This window comes from Sus scrofa, chromosome 12, assembly GCF_054392235.1.
Source record: "Sus scrofa isolate SSC_HxYL_T2T_F1_AM1 chromosome 12, Sscrofa_HxYL_maternal_Yorkshire_Landrace_v2.0, whole genome shotgun sequence".
NCBI classification, from domain to species: domain Eukaryota; kingdom Metazoa; phylum Chordata; class Mammalia; order Artiodactyla; family Suidae; genus Sus; species Sus scrofa.
This window is the reverse complement of record NC_139394.1, coordinates 59831632-59848406: the sequence shown is the minus strand read 5'-3', so window position 1 is coordinate 59848406 and position 16775 is coordinate 59831632. Positions and strand designations below refer to the sequence as shown.

At 45.1% G+C, this 16775-nt stretch overlaps 1 protein-coding gene across 8 annotated transcripts in view; it reads right to left on the bottom strand.

The window, feature by feature from the left end:
* Positions 1 to 16775, bottom strand: part of CFAP52 (cilia and flagella associated protein 52) — a 38268-nt gene that overhangs the window by 13776 nt on the left and 7717 nt on the right. For 4 of the 8 annotated variants that reach the window (XM_084982715.1, XM_021066268.2, XM_084982714.1 and 1 more), the window contains 5 exon segments: positions 15836 to 15964; positions 12442 to 12541; positions 11179 to 11295; positions 6868 to 6968; positions 5210 to 5380 (listed from right to left, as the gene is read on the bottom strand). In XM_084982715.1, coding sequence (XP_084838841.1) covers positions 5210 to 5380; positions 6868 to 6968; positions 11179 to 11295; positions 12442 to 12541; positions 15836 to 15855 — 509 coding nt within the window. In that variant the 5' untranslated portion in view covers positions 15856 to 15964. 8 annotated transcript variants of the gene reach the window in all.

Below are 16775 nucleotides of genomic sequence, written 5' to 3'. Positions count from 1 at the left end.
ATATCAAGCCACCGCACGTCACGGCCAAGAAAAAAAAGGGGGACAAATTGTAAATAAAATGAAAAATGTCAATGTGTCAAAACAAAAATAAAGACGATTCCAATTTGGAGGAGAAAATAGAGTCATTCAAGGGCATAATAAAGACCACCTGCTCTACATAGATATTCCTGACTACTGTCTCTGTGGGACTATACTTTTTAGATATAATAACTTCTCGAGGAGTTCCTGTCGTGGCGCAGTGGAAACAAATCCGACTAGGAACCATGAGGTTGCGGGTTCGAACCCTGGCCTTGCTCAGTGGGTTAAGGATCCGGCGTTGCTGTGGGTTGTGCTGGAGGTCATAGACTCAGCTTGGATCTGGCATGGCTGTGGCTGTGGTGTAGGCCAGCAGCTGTAATTCCTATTAGACCCCTAGCCTGGAAACCTCCATGTGCTTCGGGTGTTGTCCTAAAAAAAAAACAACAACAAAAACAACCCCATGAAAAATAAACAACCTCCTCCCAAAAAACTTCTCTAATTCCTATCTAGGAGTTCCCATTGTGGCTCAGTGGTAACAAACCCAACTAGTCACCATGAAGATGTGGGTTCGATCCCTGGCCTCGCTCAGTGGGTTAAGGATCCTGCATTGCTGTGGCTGTGCTGTAGGCTGGCAGCTGTAGCTCCAATCAGACCCCTAGCCCAGAAACCTCCACGTGCTGTGGGTATGGCCCTAAAAAGCAAAGCAAAGAAAAAAGAAATTCCTATCTATCAGCATAAGTACATTCATAAAAAGAGAATCCCGCTCTCTTGTTTTAAGATCTACTCATGTTGGAATCAATGGAAAAATAAGTAGATCTTTTCCACATATACAGCTTTGGGGCTGAGATGAAATTATGATGCTGGACCCGTCACTCAGAATCAGCAAGTGCTAGAACAAGACAGCAGGAGCCTCTTGCCAGGCAGTCCTGATCAAGAGAGATCAAATCAAGCCAACGTGAAAGTGTTAATATTTATTTGAAATAAGACATGTTTTATATCAGACACTGCCTTCGGTGAATGAGAGCCTCCTTGGGGGAAGATGAGCTCTTAAGGACATATACAGACTTCCATGAAAATCAAATGTTATGGAATAAGGTATCTAGAAAACTTTCTAAATTTTCCCTACCCCTGATGGACAATCCACTTCCTCAGGAGTTAAGCCTAGTCCACAAATGTCCTTAGGTTAAGATCTGAGAGATTAAGTTCCAAGTTGCTTGGATTGAGATGGCACACTAAGTATGTGCCATCCCCTCCCACCTAAAATCTACTTCCTGGGCATCCATTGAGAGAAAACCATAATTCGAAAAGATAGCTGCACTCCAGTGTTCATCAGGGCAATATTCACAATAGCCAAGATACGGAAACAACCTAAGTGTCCATCAACAGATGAATGGATAAAGATGTATTATATATACACAATGGAATATTACTCAGCCGTAAAAAGGAATGAATAATGTCATTGGCAGTGACATGGATGGACCTAGAGATTATCACATTAAGTGAAGTAAGTTTATACTTCACAGTACCATATATAAAACAGACAAACAATAAAGACCTACTGTACAGCTCAGGAAATTATACTCAATATCCTGAAATAACTTATAATGGAAAAGAATCCAAAAATATATGTGTATAACTGAATCACTTTGCTGTACTCCTGAAACGAACACAACAGTAAATTAATTAGACCCCTAGCCCAGGAACCTCCATATGCCATGGGATTAAATTAATTAGACTTAAACAAGTAAATAAATAATACATTTAAAAAACCTATCACACTCATGTCGCAACAGAAGAAAGGGTGGGGGAAAAAAACTGTAACTGCAATGTATACATGTAAGGATAACCTGACCCCCTTGCTGTACAGTGGGAAAATTAAAAAAAAAAAAAAAAAAAAACCTATCACATGCTGAATTGCATTGTTAAAAATAAAATAAAATCCTGTGTAAAAAGATAGAGATAGGGATGACAGAAGTGGAGAGAGAAAGAGAGAGAATAAGTAAGCTAGAGGTGGATATAGATACACATGTTGTTTCCTTAACAATACATTAAAGCAGGAAATATGATCAAAAAGGCCAGAAACATTGAGGATAAAGAGAAATCAGCCAGCCCGGAGTTTCCGTTGTGGCTCAGTGGTTAATGAATCTGACTAGGAACCATGAGGTTTCGGGTTTGATCCCTGGCCTTGATCATTGGGTTAAGGATCCAGCATTGCCGTGAGCTGTGGTGTACATCGCAGACGCGGCTCGGATCCTGCGTTGCTGTGGCTGTGGTGTAGTCAGGCAGCTGCAGCTCCGATTCGACCCCTAGCCTGGGAACCTCCATATGCCACGGGAGCGGTCCCAGAAATGGCAAAAAGATGAAATAAATAAATAAATAAATAAATAATTTAAAAAAAGAGAGAGAGAAATCAGCCAGATCAGATCTGTGGAGAAACAAAATTAGAGAAAAACACAGCCCAAAAGCCCTAGCAGAGATTATATCTCTCATATTATTCAACACATATGTAATTTGACTCTCAGGAGGAGAAAACGTAGACATTTTTGAAGAAATAATGGCTGAAAATTTTCCAGTTTGGTGGAAAACATGAGTTTGCAGATCCAAAAATCCTAACAAATTTCTATGCAGGATAAACACAAACAAAACCATGTCAAGAAGTGTCATAGTCAAACTGATGAAAACCAAAGAGAAAATCTTAGAAATAGAGAAAAATGGCACGTTACAAAAGAAGGGAACAATGATAAGACTATAGACTGACTTCTCACTAGAAACAAGGGAAACCAGAAGGCATGGGAATGATGTGTTCAAACTAATGAATGAATAGAAAACATCAGCCAGGAATTCCACAAGCAGTGAAACAACTATTCTGTGAAAGCAAAGCTTTAAAAATGTAGCAAGCACAGAGTTCCGGTTGTGGCACAACAGAACTGACAGCATCTCTGGGACACTGGGAGGCAGGTTAGATCCCAAGCCCAGTGTAGTGGGTTAAAGATCCAGCATTGCCACAGCTGTGGCATAGGTTACAACTGTGGCTTGGATAAGATCCCTGGCCTAGACTCCATATGCCAAGAGGCAAGCAAAAAAAAATTTTATTTTTTTAATTTTTTCTTTTTGTCTCTTTAGGGCCTCACACGCAGCATATGGAGGTTCTCAGGCTAGGGGTCGAATCGGAGCTGTAGCTGCTGTAGCAGTAACGTGGGATCTGAGATATGTCTGCCACCTACAACCACAGCTCATGGCAACACCAGGTCCTTAACCCACCGAGCAAGGCCAGGGATTGAACCCATGTCCTCATGGATGCTAGTCGGCTTTGTTAACTGCTGAGCCACGATAGAAACTCCCTAAAAAAAAAAAAAATTTTTTTTAACATAATAAGTATGAATGGGTTAAATTTTATGAAAACACCAAGACTTATCAAAGACTAAGCATTATTAATGGGCTAAAAATAAAGAGTTGGAAAAAGGCATACAGTTTCTTTTGCTAAAATGCATACTTGCAGAATGTATATTAGCTCATGTGTAATCAGTAAACAGGAAAATGATGGCAGAATATTGGAGAAGGTGCATTGGTTTCATACATATTTTTCCCTATATTAATGTGTTGGTATACCAAGTAATAGCAGCTGAAAACAAAATGCATGATCATGACTAAATTAGCAAAGAAAAGGAAGCATGAAGTCCTGTACATGATACTCATTCTCTCCATGTTTTTCCTCTGAGCTCAACTGCCTCCACAACTCAGCAGAGGGCAGAGAGGGGGGCCAAAGAGAGAATGGGTGGTGACTGCTGATATGTTTCTTTTGGGGATATAAAATATCCTAAAATTAGATTTTGGCGATGGTTTATAACTCTGTAAATATGCCACTAAGAAAACCATTGAATTGTATACTCTAATGGGTGAACTTCATGATATATAAATTATATATCAATAGAGCTATTTTCAAGAAAAAAAGAGGTATAAATCTTGAATAGATTAATAACTACGTAAGAAATTGAAAAGGTAGTTAAAAACTTACCCTTATGTAAGGCACCAGGACCAAATGATTTTATAGACTGAGTTTACCAAGCTCCTTAGAAAAAGAGAGGAAAAGTGATAGAGAAAGGAAATACCCAATTTTCAAATAAAGATTCACCTGATAAAAGGCATTTTAACTGTTAGAAATATTTGGAAGAACCTAATCACAAAGACTTAGGGAACCCAAACTATATTTTGTAATCTTTTTTTTTTTTTTCTTTGTTGTTGTTGTTGTTGTTGCTATTTCTTGGGCCGCTGCCGCGGCATATGGAGGTTCCCAGGCTAGGGGTCCAATGGGAGCTGTAGCCACCGGGATCCGAGCCGAGTCTGCAACCTACACCACAGCTCACGGCAACGCCGGATCCTTAACCCACTGAGCAAGGGCAGGGACCGAACCCGCAACCTCATGGTTCCTAGTCAGATTCGTTAACCACTGCGCCACGATGGGAACTCCCTATTTTGTAATCTTAAAGACCAAGTTCTCCAAGTTCTCAAAGTGAGTCTTGCTACCTTTATGACACTGATTTTAAGTTTTGCAAATTAAGCCGAATACTGAGGAAGTTCGGAACAAGAACTGTGACCAACCTCACAGAACAAATCTCACCAAAGACAAAACAGGTTTCAAAATCAGATACTGGTAAACTGTGTCTACTGCTCTTTTTAACATTAAAACGGTTGATAGTTTTCTGTTCCACTGGTTTAGTGAGGGATTTACCAAGATAGAGAGCAACTAGATCCAAAAGAACTCAATCTTATGCCCACTGCCGTCGAGCATGCCAACTCTGGAAGACCCAAGACGTGCAAACAAATGACTTGAAAGACATTTGTAAAAAGTCCTCACTAAGCCTTTCTCCAGACAGCATTGGGCAAACAGAAAAAAAGTGTTCCCAATCTTTTCACCCTTTTCCCTGGTGGATTTACTAGCAAAGACAGCATTCTCAAGAGGCCCAAATTTGAATCATAAAACCAATGTAGCTGCTTGGCAAAGCCAATAGAAAATCTAGCGAATCAGTTCACTACAAGAGGAAAATTTAAGGAGAGAAAAATAATAATCTATTATGGTTTATCATGATTGACTAGGTTAATGGGCATTGAAAAATGCATTAATAAAATTAAATTTCCTTGTGTACGACATGGAATGTCCACATTCTTATCATTTGTACTCCCTTCTACTCACAATGGAAAGACAACGTCCTCAACAGCTTCAAAGTGACACGTTGTAACAAGAGTCTCCTTGAAATCTGTGAAGTTGACACGATAAATGTGCGATTCTTCTGTTCCTACGAAGAACTGGTGTCCTTCCCCTCGAAGTGTGATGGAAGTGATGCCACCTTGTAACTGGATTTTCCTTTAAGGAGAGCAAAAGGGGAAGAAGATTTACTCAATCAAGGAAGATTCATTAACCACTAAGCATTAGAGAGAAGACAATGAGGCATATGACCTGGGACCTGCCTTCAAGGAGGTGACACACTGGAAAGACAGGAGTTACAATATCAAGTGCCCGTGGTCAGCAAAGGGAGAGGCCAGCATGGCTTACAATCATCAAGACAGCTTGTCAGTCTGAAATGGGTCATATAACATGTGATTTAGAGAGAGGGAACATTCCAGGCAAGCAAATGGGCACAAACGACTTTGGCAATTGAACACTTTATTAGGGGTTCCCACTGTGGCTCAGTGGAAACGAACTCGACTAGGATCCATGAGGACCTGGGTTTGATCCCTGGCCCTGCTCAGTGGGTTAAAGGATCTGGCGTTGTTGTGAGATGTGGTACAGGTCACAAGTGAGGCTCGGATCCTGAGTTGCCGTGGCTGTGGAGTAGGCCAGCAGCTGTAGCTCTGATGTGACCCCTAGCCTGGGAACTTCCCTATGCTACAGGTGCAGCCTCCCCCAACCAAAAAAGCCAAAAAAAAAAAAAAAAAATCCAAAAAACCCCAACACTTTATTAACTCCATTTCTGGGAAATGATCCTAAAATCAGAGGGAAAAAGCCTTTATGTCAAAGGATTTTATTATAACCTTATTTAAAAGAGTAAAAAGTTGGAAACAACCTAAATATCCAATTGTAATGCTTAAATGCTCTATGGAGAAGCAGCTTCAAAAAGAATGTGCCTAGTCATATTTAAAAGGTTATGGAGTATATATGCTTTACCACCATAATTTTAAAAAGATTATGTAGTGATACTGGAAGTATTTATGATGTCTTCATTAATTAAAAAAAACAGCAGTTCCTGCCATGGCTCAGTGGTAACGAATCTGACTAGAATCCTTGAGGATGCAGGTTCCATGCCGGGCCTTGCTCAGTGGCTTAAGAATCTGGTGTTGCCATGAGCTGTGGTGTAGGTTACAGACACAGCTCAGATCTGGTGTTGCTGTGGCTGTGGTGTAGGCTCGCAGCTACGGCTCTGATTTGACCCCTAGCCTGGGAACTTCCATGTGCCCCGGGGTGCAGCCCTAAAAAGAAAGAAAAAAAAATTAACTTGCATAATAAATGTCCTTGAATAAACCAATTTTGAAAGGTTGAAATTTGAGGTTATTGGTTGGGTAAGTTTCCTCTTGCATGACTAGCGTACTGGCTAAATAATAATTTACGTGTTTATTAGAAGGGCAGTATCCCCCTGGGTAACACTGCATTGCTCTGACTTGATTCAACATAAGCCACTGTCTTTTCATTGCCAAAATCTGCCATCTATTGTGATGCCCACCACTCATTTTAATAGCAGGATGAGCTTCACTAACCAAATAGCACTTAGCCAATATCACTTGGTTGCTGGCTTTAAGCAAACTTCCCTCTAGAGGGTCTCTCCAAATCCAAACCCTGTGGGGTCTGGAACTTACTTGATGGGTTTGTAGCTGGGGCTTCTACAGAAGACCAGCAATCCGGCTCCAGAGCCCACCAATAAACCCCCCGTCTTCAGGCACTTGATCGCTGACACTCCCTAGGGGACAAAAGAGCATTAAGAAAATGGCCCAATTGGAGTTCCCGTTGTGGCTCAGTGGTTAACGAATCCAACTAGGAACCATGAGGTTGCGGGTTCAATCCCTGCCCTTGCTCAGTGGGTTAAGGATCCGGCGTTGCCACGAGCTGTGGTGTAGGTTGCAGACGCAGCTTGGATCCTGCATTGCTGGGGCTCTGGCGTAAGCCAGTGGCTACGGCTCTGATTAACCCCTAGCCTGGGAACCTCCATGTGCCACAGGAGCGGCCCTAGAAAGGGCAAAAAGACAAAAAAGAAAAAAGAAAAAAAAAAGGCCCAAATGGTTTCATCATTAGGAATCTATGCCTGATCTGACACAGAGGGCATGGCCAGGGCCCTGTTGTTTGGATGACGCTAAGGAAGCTACTGCCTGTGAGGACCCCTGAGCTGGCGAAGAGGCTTCAGTGCCAACCTTGAGCTCCTGGGCCAGGAAGTAGCCCTCCTGGTCTTGCAAGAAGTGAACATGCTTCACCAAACCTCGAGCCTTTAAAACCACCTGTGAATGCTGAATACATTAAAAATCAACACTTTATACGCACTCATGCAGTTAGAGCAAAAGGTAGAAGCCCAGCCACAGCGACATCGGTTTCTCCGTTGCCAGTGTCTTCACCAGCACTCCATTCCTATCTCGCAAAGAGACCATATTTTCTGAACTAAATGCAGCAATCAACTTGCCAATAAAAGGAAACCTATTCCAATTTAAGGCCATCTTCAGTGTTTGGGGATGAATGATGGCCATTGCATAGCACCCGCTAGGAAGTCTTTATTTTAAAATGTGCATGACCAATATCTTCTTATAAAACAATCAATAGGAATATAGCTAGTGACTTTATCGGTTTGCATCTTAATGAAGCTTGACTATCATAAAACAAATATAATGTCCCCTCAAATTACTTTACATTGAATGTCGCCTCTTCTGGCTCAAAAGGCACCCTATGATGTTTGAGAAAAGAAACCCAAGGCTGGAGACTATGAAAGCCAGCTGCCCTCTCCTGCGCCCCACCCCACCCCCACTCCAAAAGCACGGCCGCAGGACCATGGGGCGAATGCTTGGCCCATAAGGAAACAAGCCTGAAGACCAGATATTTTTAGCATCTGTTCGGGGCTCGGGGAAGCAGGGGATAAAGAATTCCACAGAGCTTCAAAGCTTTCATACATGTAATTTTTTTTGTCTTTTTTCTTTTTTGCCATTTCTTGGGCCACTCCCTTGGCATATGGAGGTTCCCAGGCTAAGGGTGGAATCAGAGCTGCAGCCACCAGCCTATGCCAGAGCCACAGCAATGCCAGATCCGAGCCGCGTCTGCAACCTACACCACAGCTTACGGCGATACCGGATCCTTAACCCACTGAGCAAGGGCAGGGATTGAACCCGCAACCTCATGGTTCCTAGTCGGATTCGTTAACCACTGAGCCATGATGGGAACTCCTCATACATGTAATTTTTAAATAAATGTTTTTGAAACTATAGGTATTGTTCAAGTTCACAGTCTGCCTGGGACCCAACACCAGTTCTCCTACTTGCCGGCCAAGAGATGCGAAAGGTACAGGCCTCAGTTTCCTCATCTGTAAAGCAGGATGAAATGGTCCTTAGGTCTCATCAGACTACGGTGAGGATCCAAGGAGGTCGTTCACGGAGGGAGCGATGCTCCACGTCTGACCCCATCAACACCTACTGAGCACGTAATGGTTTTAAAATTATGATGATGATCATGGCCTTTTTCTTCTTTTTTTTTTTTTGCTTTTTTGGGCCAAACCTGCAGCATACGGAGACTCCCTGGGCTAGGGGTCGAATGGGAGCTGCAGCTCCCGGCCTACTCCACAGCCACAGCAACGCCGGATCCTTAACCCACTGAGCGAGGCCGGGGATCGAGCCTGCGTCCTCATGGATGCAAGTCAGATTTGTGAACCGCTGAGCCACGGCGGGGACTCCTGATCATCGTTGTCGTCGTCTTTGTTCCAGGGCTCAATGCCTAACAGGTGCATTTGAAACCATTCCAGTTCTTTATCTTTCTAACCTCAGAGCAAATGTTTTTGTTCGTTTTAAGTTTGGGGGGGGGTTGTTTATTTTTTTTATTGAAGTATAATTGACCTACAACAACTAGAGCCAACATTTCAGGAGCGATTCAAAACGGGTAACTGCCCGAGGTTCCTTGATGTTCAAAACCAAAAGGCTCCGGTGATACTGCCCATCCCTTTATGCCCAAAGAATGACTTTCTTTCCACTTGTGTCAAAGGCATCTCGGAAACACTGCCTGAGGGGATTTACCATCGAACTCAAATTAGGTATTAAAGCATCCCCAGGAAGCTGAAGCGCCCAAGGTTTGAGGAACCCTAAGAAGAGTCAGCATCTTTTCTGGAGAGATACTTATGTTCCAAGTGCTACGGAGGCAAAAATATCCAGATCAGAATTTTCACATTGTGTTTTATGGGGCCCTTTGGAGGTGTCCCAGGAGTCGGAACTGGCAGGGCTCTGAGCCTCGTCCTTCTTTCACCTGACCTGCTTTGCTTTTGTCTATTTAACATATTGGAATCCCTCCCCTAAAAAATAATTTGGAAAACACCGATTTGGAGGGCACCTGGCTCTCCCGTGGGGTTATTCCTAAACTCTTCTCTACCTGTGCTATAGCTTTCTCCCATCCTCACGCATTTCCTTAAAAGATTGACTATTAAATGCTAATATGATCAAGGAGTTCTCGTTGTGGCCGCAATGGTTAACGAATCTGACTAGGAACCATGAGGTTGCGGGTTCGATCCCTGGCGTTGCTCAGTGGGTTAAGGATCCGGTGTTGCTGTGAGCTGTGGCATAGGTCGCAGACTCGGCTTGGATCCCACGTTGCTGTGGCTCTGCCTTAGGCCAGTAGCTTACAGCTCCAATTAGACCCCTAGCCTTGGGAAACTCCATATGCCACAGGAGCAGCCCTAGAAAAGGCAGAAAGACCGAAAAAAAAAAAAAGCTACTATGATCGAGAACTCTGACATCATCCCAGGAACCTGGTACAATATTTCAAAGCTTCTTGGGACTATGATAAGTATCTAACCTTCGTTAGAACCATCTGCTCAAACTGTGTGCGGCAGCTTGATGTGGGATCTCAGTTCCCAGGCCAGAGACTGAACGCCGGGCCGCAGGGGTGAAAGTGCTGAATCCTAACCACTAGATCACTAAGGAACTCCCAGAACCATCTGCTCTGCTATCAGACAGGAGATAGGCAGGTGCAGAGTCTGGTAGAAGCTTTCAAAGTCAAAAGTTTCGTGGAAACAGCATTTAGAACTTTCCGGGGCCCTGGAAATAGCAGGACTTATTCTGTCCAATTACCCTTTGATGGCAGGCTTTTCATTTGGTTTAAATATCAAAGCCTCTCACTGAACTTTTAACCAGAATTGCTAGGGATTCTGCAAATATAAACAACAAACAATTTCAAGGTCTTGCTGATGACTCAAAATGTCAGTGGAGGCCAAAAATCTAAGATCTGGTTGTTAGATTAGAAAAAAATGATACATAGTCTTATAAATCAAAGAACCTGTGTCTCTTACACACAGCAATGGGGCTGCCCAAATGCTGGAACCATTTCTGTTGCAAATCACAAATCCACAGACCCGAAGCTTTGAAGATGTGAAAACTAATTCCTAGTTGAGAATTCCAAGGAATACCTCTGTCCTGAAGATAAGTGATGAGGGCTCGAAAGAGCTAGTCGACACACCTTGCCAAATTCAGGTGCAGCTTTGTAACCTAATAGGAACTTGTATGAATGGTTACCTTTTAGACTTGTCATTTTCTTTCTCTCTCTCTTTCTTCCTTCCTTCCTTTCTTTCTTTTTTTGTCTTGCCTTTTCTAAGGGCTGCTCCCGTGGCAAACGGAGATTCCCAGGCTACGGGGTGAATCAGAGCTGTAGCTGCCGGCCTACGCCAGAGCCACAGCAACTCGGGATCTGAGCCGCATCTGCGACCTACACCACAGCTCACGGCAATGTCAGATCCTTAACCCACAGAGCAAGGCCAGGGATCGAACCCGCAACCTCATGGCTCCTAGTCGGATTCGTTAACCACTGAGCCACGATGGGAACTCCAGACTTGTCATTTTCTTTCCGGACTCTTGCCAGAAGCCTGTGCTGCTCGTGGAGGGAAGAAATCACTAGAAAACAGCAGAGCAGACCAGATTTCCACGGTCGCTACTCACCAGGCTGAATTTGTCCTTAGCGGGCCCAGTGTCTGCCAGCAGCTTGGTCCTAGGGTTCATCTTTAGAATATCTCCAGTTGTGGTGCCAAGGTAGAAAAAGCTATCGTCACTGGCCATCTGGGGATCAGAGAGAAAAGGAACCCTGAGAACCTAGTTGTCCCCAGCGATGCCATGAGCCACTGACAAGATATGGGATGAATTTTCTCTGAACTCCACAAAGACCTGCCAAGGCATCCATGGTGACTTCCGTTTCCGGAGACCCAAAGATGGGTAAGAACAGCTTTAGGGGGGAGCAGAGTCAGGGCCATACTCAGAACTGGGGGAAATAGTAGACTCAGTCAGTCGGTGCATTTCACCGGAGGTCAGCCTGCGTCTGCAGTTAGCGGACACATCATGAGTCACCCTCGAATGGCTCCTAGGATAAAGGTGTGCTTTATCTCCTGCTTCCCAGAGTCTACATGCAAAAAATGAGTCCGCATTAAACAAGAGGAACAAGTCAATGGAGAACAGGGCTATATGTCTGAATATTTGAATCCACATTAAAAACATATAAATAGGGAGTGCCTGTTGTGGCACAGAGGAAATGACTCTGACTAGTATCCATGAGGGTGCAGGTTCGATCCCTGGCCTTGCTCAGTGGGTTGGTATCTGGCGCTGCGGTGAGCTGTGGTGTGGGCTGCAGCCGATGCTTGGATCCCACGTCGCCATGGCTGTGGTGCAGGCTGGCAGCTACAGCTCCAATTCGTCCCCTAGCCTGGGAACTTTCATATGCCACGGGTGTGGCCCTAACAAGCCAGCAAGCAAACAAACAACAAAACAAAAACCATATGCATAATTCCTCTTTATGGAGGCGACTGCATTTCAGCAAGGAGAAACTTGTTAGGAACTTCCTTTGCGGTGCAGAAATAGCGTAAAACTTCCACAGGGATGTGCTGCGGGCTCTGAGCACCTTCTGGCTACACTACTTCCTCCAGGACAGGCAGGTTTCTGCGGTCTGATGGCAGACACAGGTCACTTCCCAGCTGGCGAGGCAGCTTCCCACAGGAGCTCCTGTACTGAGACTTGCTCACCTGTGACTCCTCCATCGAGGTCCCTTAGGTCCAGACCTCACCTCCCGACCCCCAACCCAAGGGGCATGTAAGTACACACATGTATAACACACACACACACACACACACACACACACACCCCTCTCTTGGGCAGTACTGTTAAGAGGAACTTGTACCAACAGTTACCTAAAATAAGACTTAGAGCAGTACTTACTGAGATGCTCATGACTATTCTTTTCATCTGTCCCGTCTGGCACTCGGTTGGCCAGATCTTTCGGTTTGGGAGATCCAGTTCCCACACTCGAATTGTCCCACTACAGAAGAGAAACTCACCATCAAATGGATGCCCATTGGATACACACTCCACCTCTTCTCTGTTTTCTCTAGTCCCTTGAAGGAGAAGCTGAAAGGACGAGAACTAGCTATGTTTGAGGATTTGTTGTGGACTGGTGATCTACCTAAGATAAAGTCGTCCCTTAGCGTCCCGGGAGCTGGTCCCACGCCCCGCCTCGGACACCAGCATCCACGCATGCTCAGGGGCCCTGGGGTGGGGGGCGTCCTCCTCCGTGTTCGCTGGTTCTGCATCTGCGATTCCGCACTCGCAGATTCTACTACCCGCGGATCCTAAATGCCCGTACGTGATCCATGGTTGGTTGAATCTGCGGATGAGGAACCAGGGAAACGGAGGTCCAATTGCACTCCATTCGAAACTCACAACCGCCCACGCTCCAAATGAGAAAATGCAGAGCCTCCACACAGAGGAGCAAGGATTCACATCCAGCTGTCTCACTTTGAATCGAATACTCCATCCCCGAGCAAAAACAAACGTACAAACAGATAAGCAAAGCACAGCGGAATTCATCAAGTGGGTTTCATTCAAAGTACAGGGTCGTGAGGCAGTTTGGGGGGGTGCTGTTTGTTTTATGGCCACACCCACTGCATATGGAAGTTCCTAGGTTAGGGGCAGAATTGGACCTGCAGCTGCGGTCTACACCACAGCCACAGCAACGCCAGATTCCTGCGGCTTCTGCCCCCCCGCGCTTGGCTTGGGGCCGCATTGATCCTTAACCCACTGAGGGAGGCTGGCGATGGAACCTGCATCCTCACAGAGACAAGGTCAGGCCCTTAACCTGCTGAGCCACGATGGGAACTCCATGAGGAAGTTTTTTAAAGGGAAGGCATCATTATGGAATGTCCGGTCTTATGGAGAAATGAGACTAAACAACTAAGAGTCAAACAAAATCAGCCCCTAACCTGGGACTTGGCCCATAGTTGCTATTTCATCATTATACGCTGAATTAATAGTTGTATAAAAATATCGAGGCGAACATCACCAAGACTTCAGCTACGGAGTTCCCGTCGTGGCGCAGTGGTTAACGAACCCGACTAGGAACCATGAGGTTGCGGGTTCGATCCCTGGCCTTGCTCAGTGGGTTAACGATCCGGCGTTGCCCTGAGCTGTAGTGTAGGTTGCAGACGCGGCTCGGATCAAGCGTTGCTGTGGCTCTGGCGTAGGCTGGTGGCTACAGCTCCGATTCGACCCCTAGCCTGGGAACCTCCATATGCCGCGGGAGCGGCCCAAGAAATAGCAAAAAGACAAAAAAAAAAAAAAAAAAAAAAAAAAAGACTTCAGCTAATGTCTTAAATAGAAAAAATTAATCTAAAAATACATTCAAAAATAAAAATAAAAATACGTTCATCAATTTCATTTTCCTTTTTTTTGAAGCCCCAGCGTTAGGCACATAGTGCTCCACAGTATTGTGAATATACTTTCCAAACTAAAGACAATCAGCTTTTCCTTGGCCTCTTGGGTAGATGTCATTTGGATGCTGAAACACTGGAGTCTGCAGCACGTCTGATGGGGGACAATATAATGGAATACGAGAAATTGAAGCCATTGTGGAGAACCCAGGGTACATGGGTACCATACTTAAGAATGCCAGCTTTGGAGTTCCCGTCGTGGCACAGCAGAAATGAATCTGACTAGGAACCATGAAGTTGCAGGTTCGATCCCTGGCCTCGCTCAGTGGGTTAAGGATCCGGTGTTGCCATGAGCTGTGGTGTAGGTCACAGATGCAGCTCGGATCCTGCATTGCTATGGCTGTGGTGTAGGCTGCTGGCTGTAGTTCCCATTCAACCTCTAGCCTGGGAACCTCCATATGTCGTGGGTGTGACCTTAAAAAAAAAAAAAAAAAAAAGGATGCCAGCTTTTTCTCCATTACCAGTGTCACATGAAATTAAAGCAGACCGAGAATAAAGATTGTCCTAAACACTTTTTTTTTTAAACTTAAATTCATGTAGGTTTTCATGCCAGCCAGTTAGTTTTACAGTCTCTGAATAAATCCTGCTTCGTAATTAGCCATGGAACGGTTGCATTCCTGGTGTCACAGGTAGTGGGACAGGAAACAGCAGAGATGGGAGGAGCAGGAATTCTTTCCTCTGGCTGGAAAAGTAACTGACAGTGTGCGACTTTCACGGGAGACCACCGGCGAGGTTGAAAAGGAGAGTGCCACCCAGCAGAGGTGTCGGCCGTGCAGTCACGGATCTCTGACCTTTGAACTGATACGTGACACAAAATGCCTTGACACAGGTTTAACTTGCACGTCACGCTCCCAACAGGGCTCTGAAATCTGTAAATTGATTTCTTCCAGTGGTCAGATGCTGGCCTCTGTTCAGACCTTCAGCTTGGTGCCCCCCTTCTCCGTGGCTTGGAGCCGACCCTACCAGAAAGGACCTCGCATGGCTGACGGTCAAATATTTGAAACTTCCTGGAGCGGTTCCTTTGCAAACTCTCATTGTGTGAGACCTAAATGAAGAGCAGGTGGGAAGATCCACCAGTAAGCGAATCGGTGCAACTGGGCAAATTACCCTGTGAGCTGGGATGGCGGGCGATGTGTCATCAGTAACAGACAGACCAGAGTCTGCAGTGGGTTTAGCAGATTGGCAGAACCTTTTCAGTAGGAAGCACAGAATGTGTTCAAATAACCGTATTTAAAAAGACTTTCGCCTCAAAGGATTTTTTTTATTTCCTTGTTTTGGCTGCCCCGCTCCATATGGAGTTCCCGGCCAGGGGTCAGATCCCAGCCCCAGTTGCAACTGAAGCCGCAGCAATGCTGGATCCTTAACCCACTGTGTCAGGGTGGGGCATCCAACCTGTGTCCCAGCACTTCCAAGATGCCATCGATCCTGTTGTGCCACGGTGGGAGCTCCCTAAAAGAATTTTTTTTTTTTGTCTTTTTAAGGACGCTCCCAAGATACATGGGGTTCCCAGGCTAGGGGTCCAACCAGAGCTGTAGCCACCAGCCTACACCACAGCCATAGCAACACAGGATCCAAGCCATGTTGCGACCTACACCACAGCTCATGGCAACGCCAGATCCTTAACCCCCTAAGCGAGGCCAGGGATCAAACCTGCGTCCTCATGGATGCTAGTCAGATTCGTGAACCACTGAGCCATGATGGGAACTCCAGAAGAATTTTTAATGACTCCCAAATCATGAAAATCATGATGGGGGGTCTTCTTCCAGGACAAAACCCACATCTCCCTGCAGTGGGATGACCAGTCAAGTGATTCATGAGTTCCAAAACCCCTGACTGCAGATGCTTACTTTCCGGCGGTGACAAACATCTCATCATGGCATTGGGAGAAGACGACTGAGGTGGCGTTGCCCACGTTGAGGCCGGCTGCTGGGCTGCCACAGATGGCCTCTGTCTTGGCTATGCTCCACACCACCACACTGCCCAGACCAAAGGACAAAGAGTCAGAAACGGGCTTTCAAAATAAGAATCGGCTCTTTTAGTGGTTCTAGAAGGAAAAAATAAAAGCAGTTACTTGCAAAAGAACAAAAGAATTACTCTCACCACACAGCCCCCCTCCAGATGTCTCCTCAATCACCCTGGGTGTTAGAAGACAAATGGGAGACCTTGAAAAAGTTTGGAAGGAAAAGAATTATGAGGCTGGAAATCCATGAGCCTATCAATCAAGTCTGAGGCTAAAAGAAAGACTTTTCAGACCTGCGGGGCATAAACCTTTACCCCTCATTGCCCTCTGATAAAAAATTTCCCTGGGGACGTACTCCGGCAAAAAAAGAAATTACTTCATTAATTAAAAGCAAGAAAGAGGACGAAAGAAAGGTGTGTTTTTAAACTTGAACATGTATCTGCTTCACCTGGAGGGCTTGCGAGCCCAGAAAGTTCTAGGACCTACCCCCAGACTTTCAGATTCAGTAGGTCTGGGGTGGAGCCTGAGAAATAGTTTTTCTAAAAAGTCTCAGGTGATGCTGATGCTGCTGATCCGGGGACCATACTTTGAGAAGCACTGTTTTGGGAGATATTTCTGTCTTTCTGAGTTCAAACAATTTAGCCCTAAATTGAGTAGCGTTTGGTGAATAATATAGCAAAGGTATGTGGGGGTGTGTGTGTGTTACATTAGACACTGGAATCAAAGTATTCAAGAGAAAAGAATGCGGATGGTACAAACCTCGTGGATGGAAAAACATGCTGACCGGAGTTCCTGTCGTGGCTCAGCGGTAAGGAATCTGACTAGTA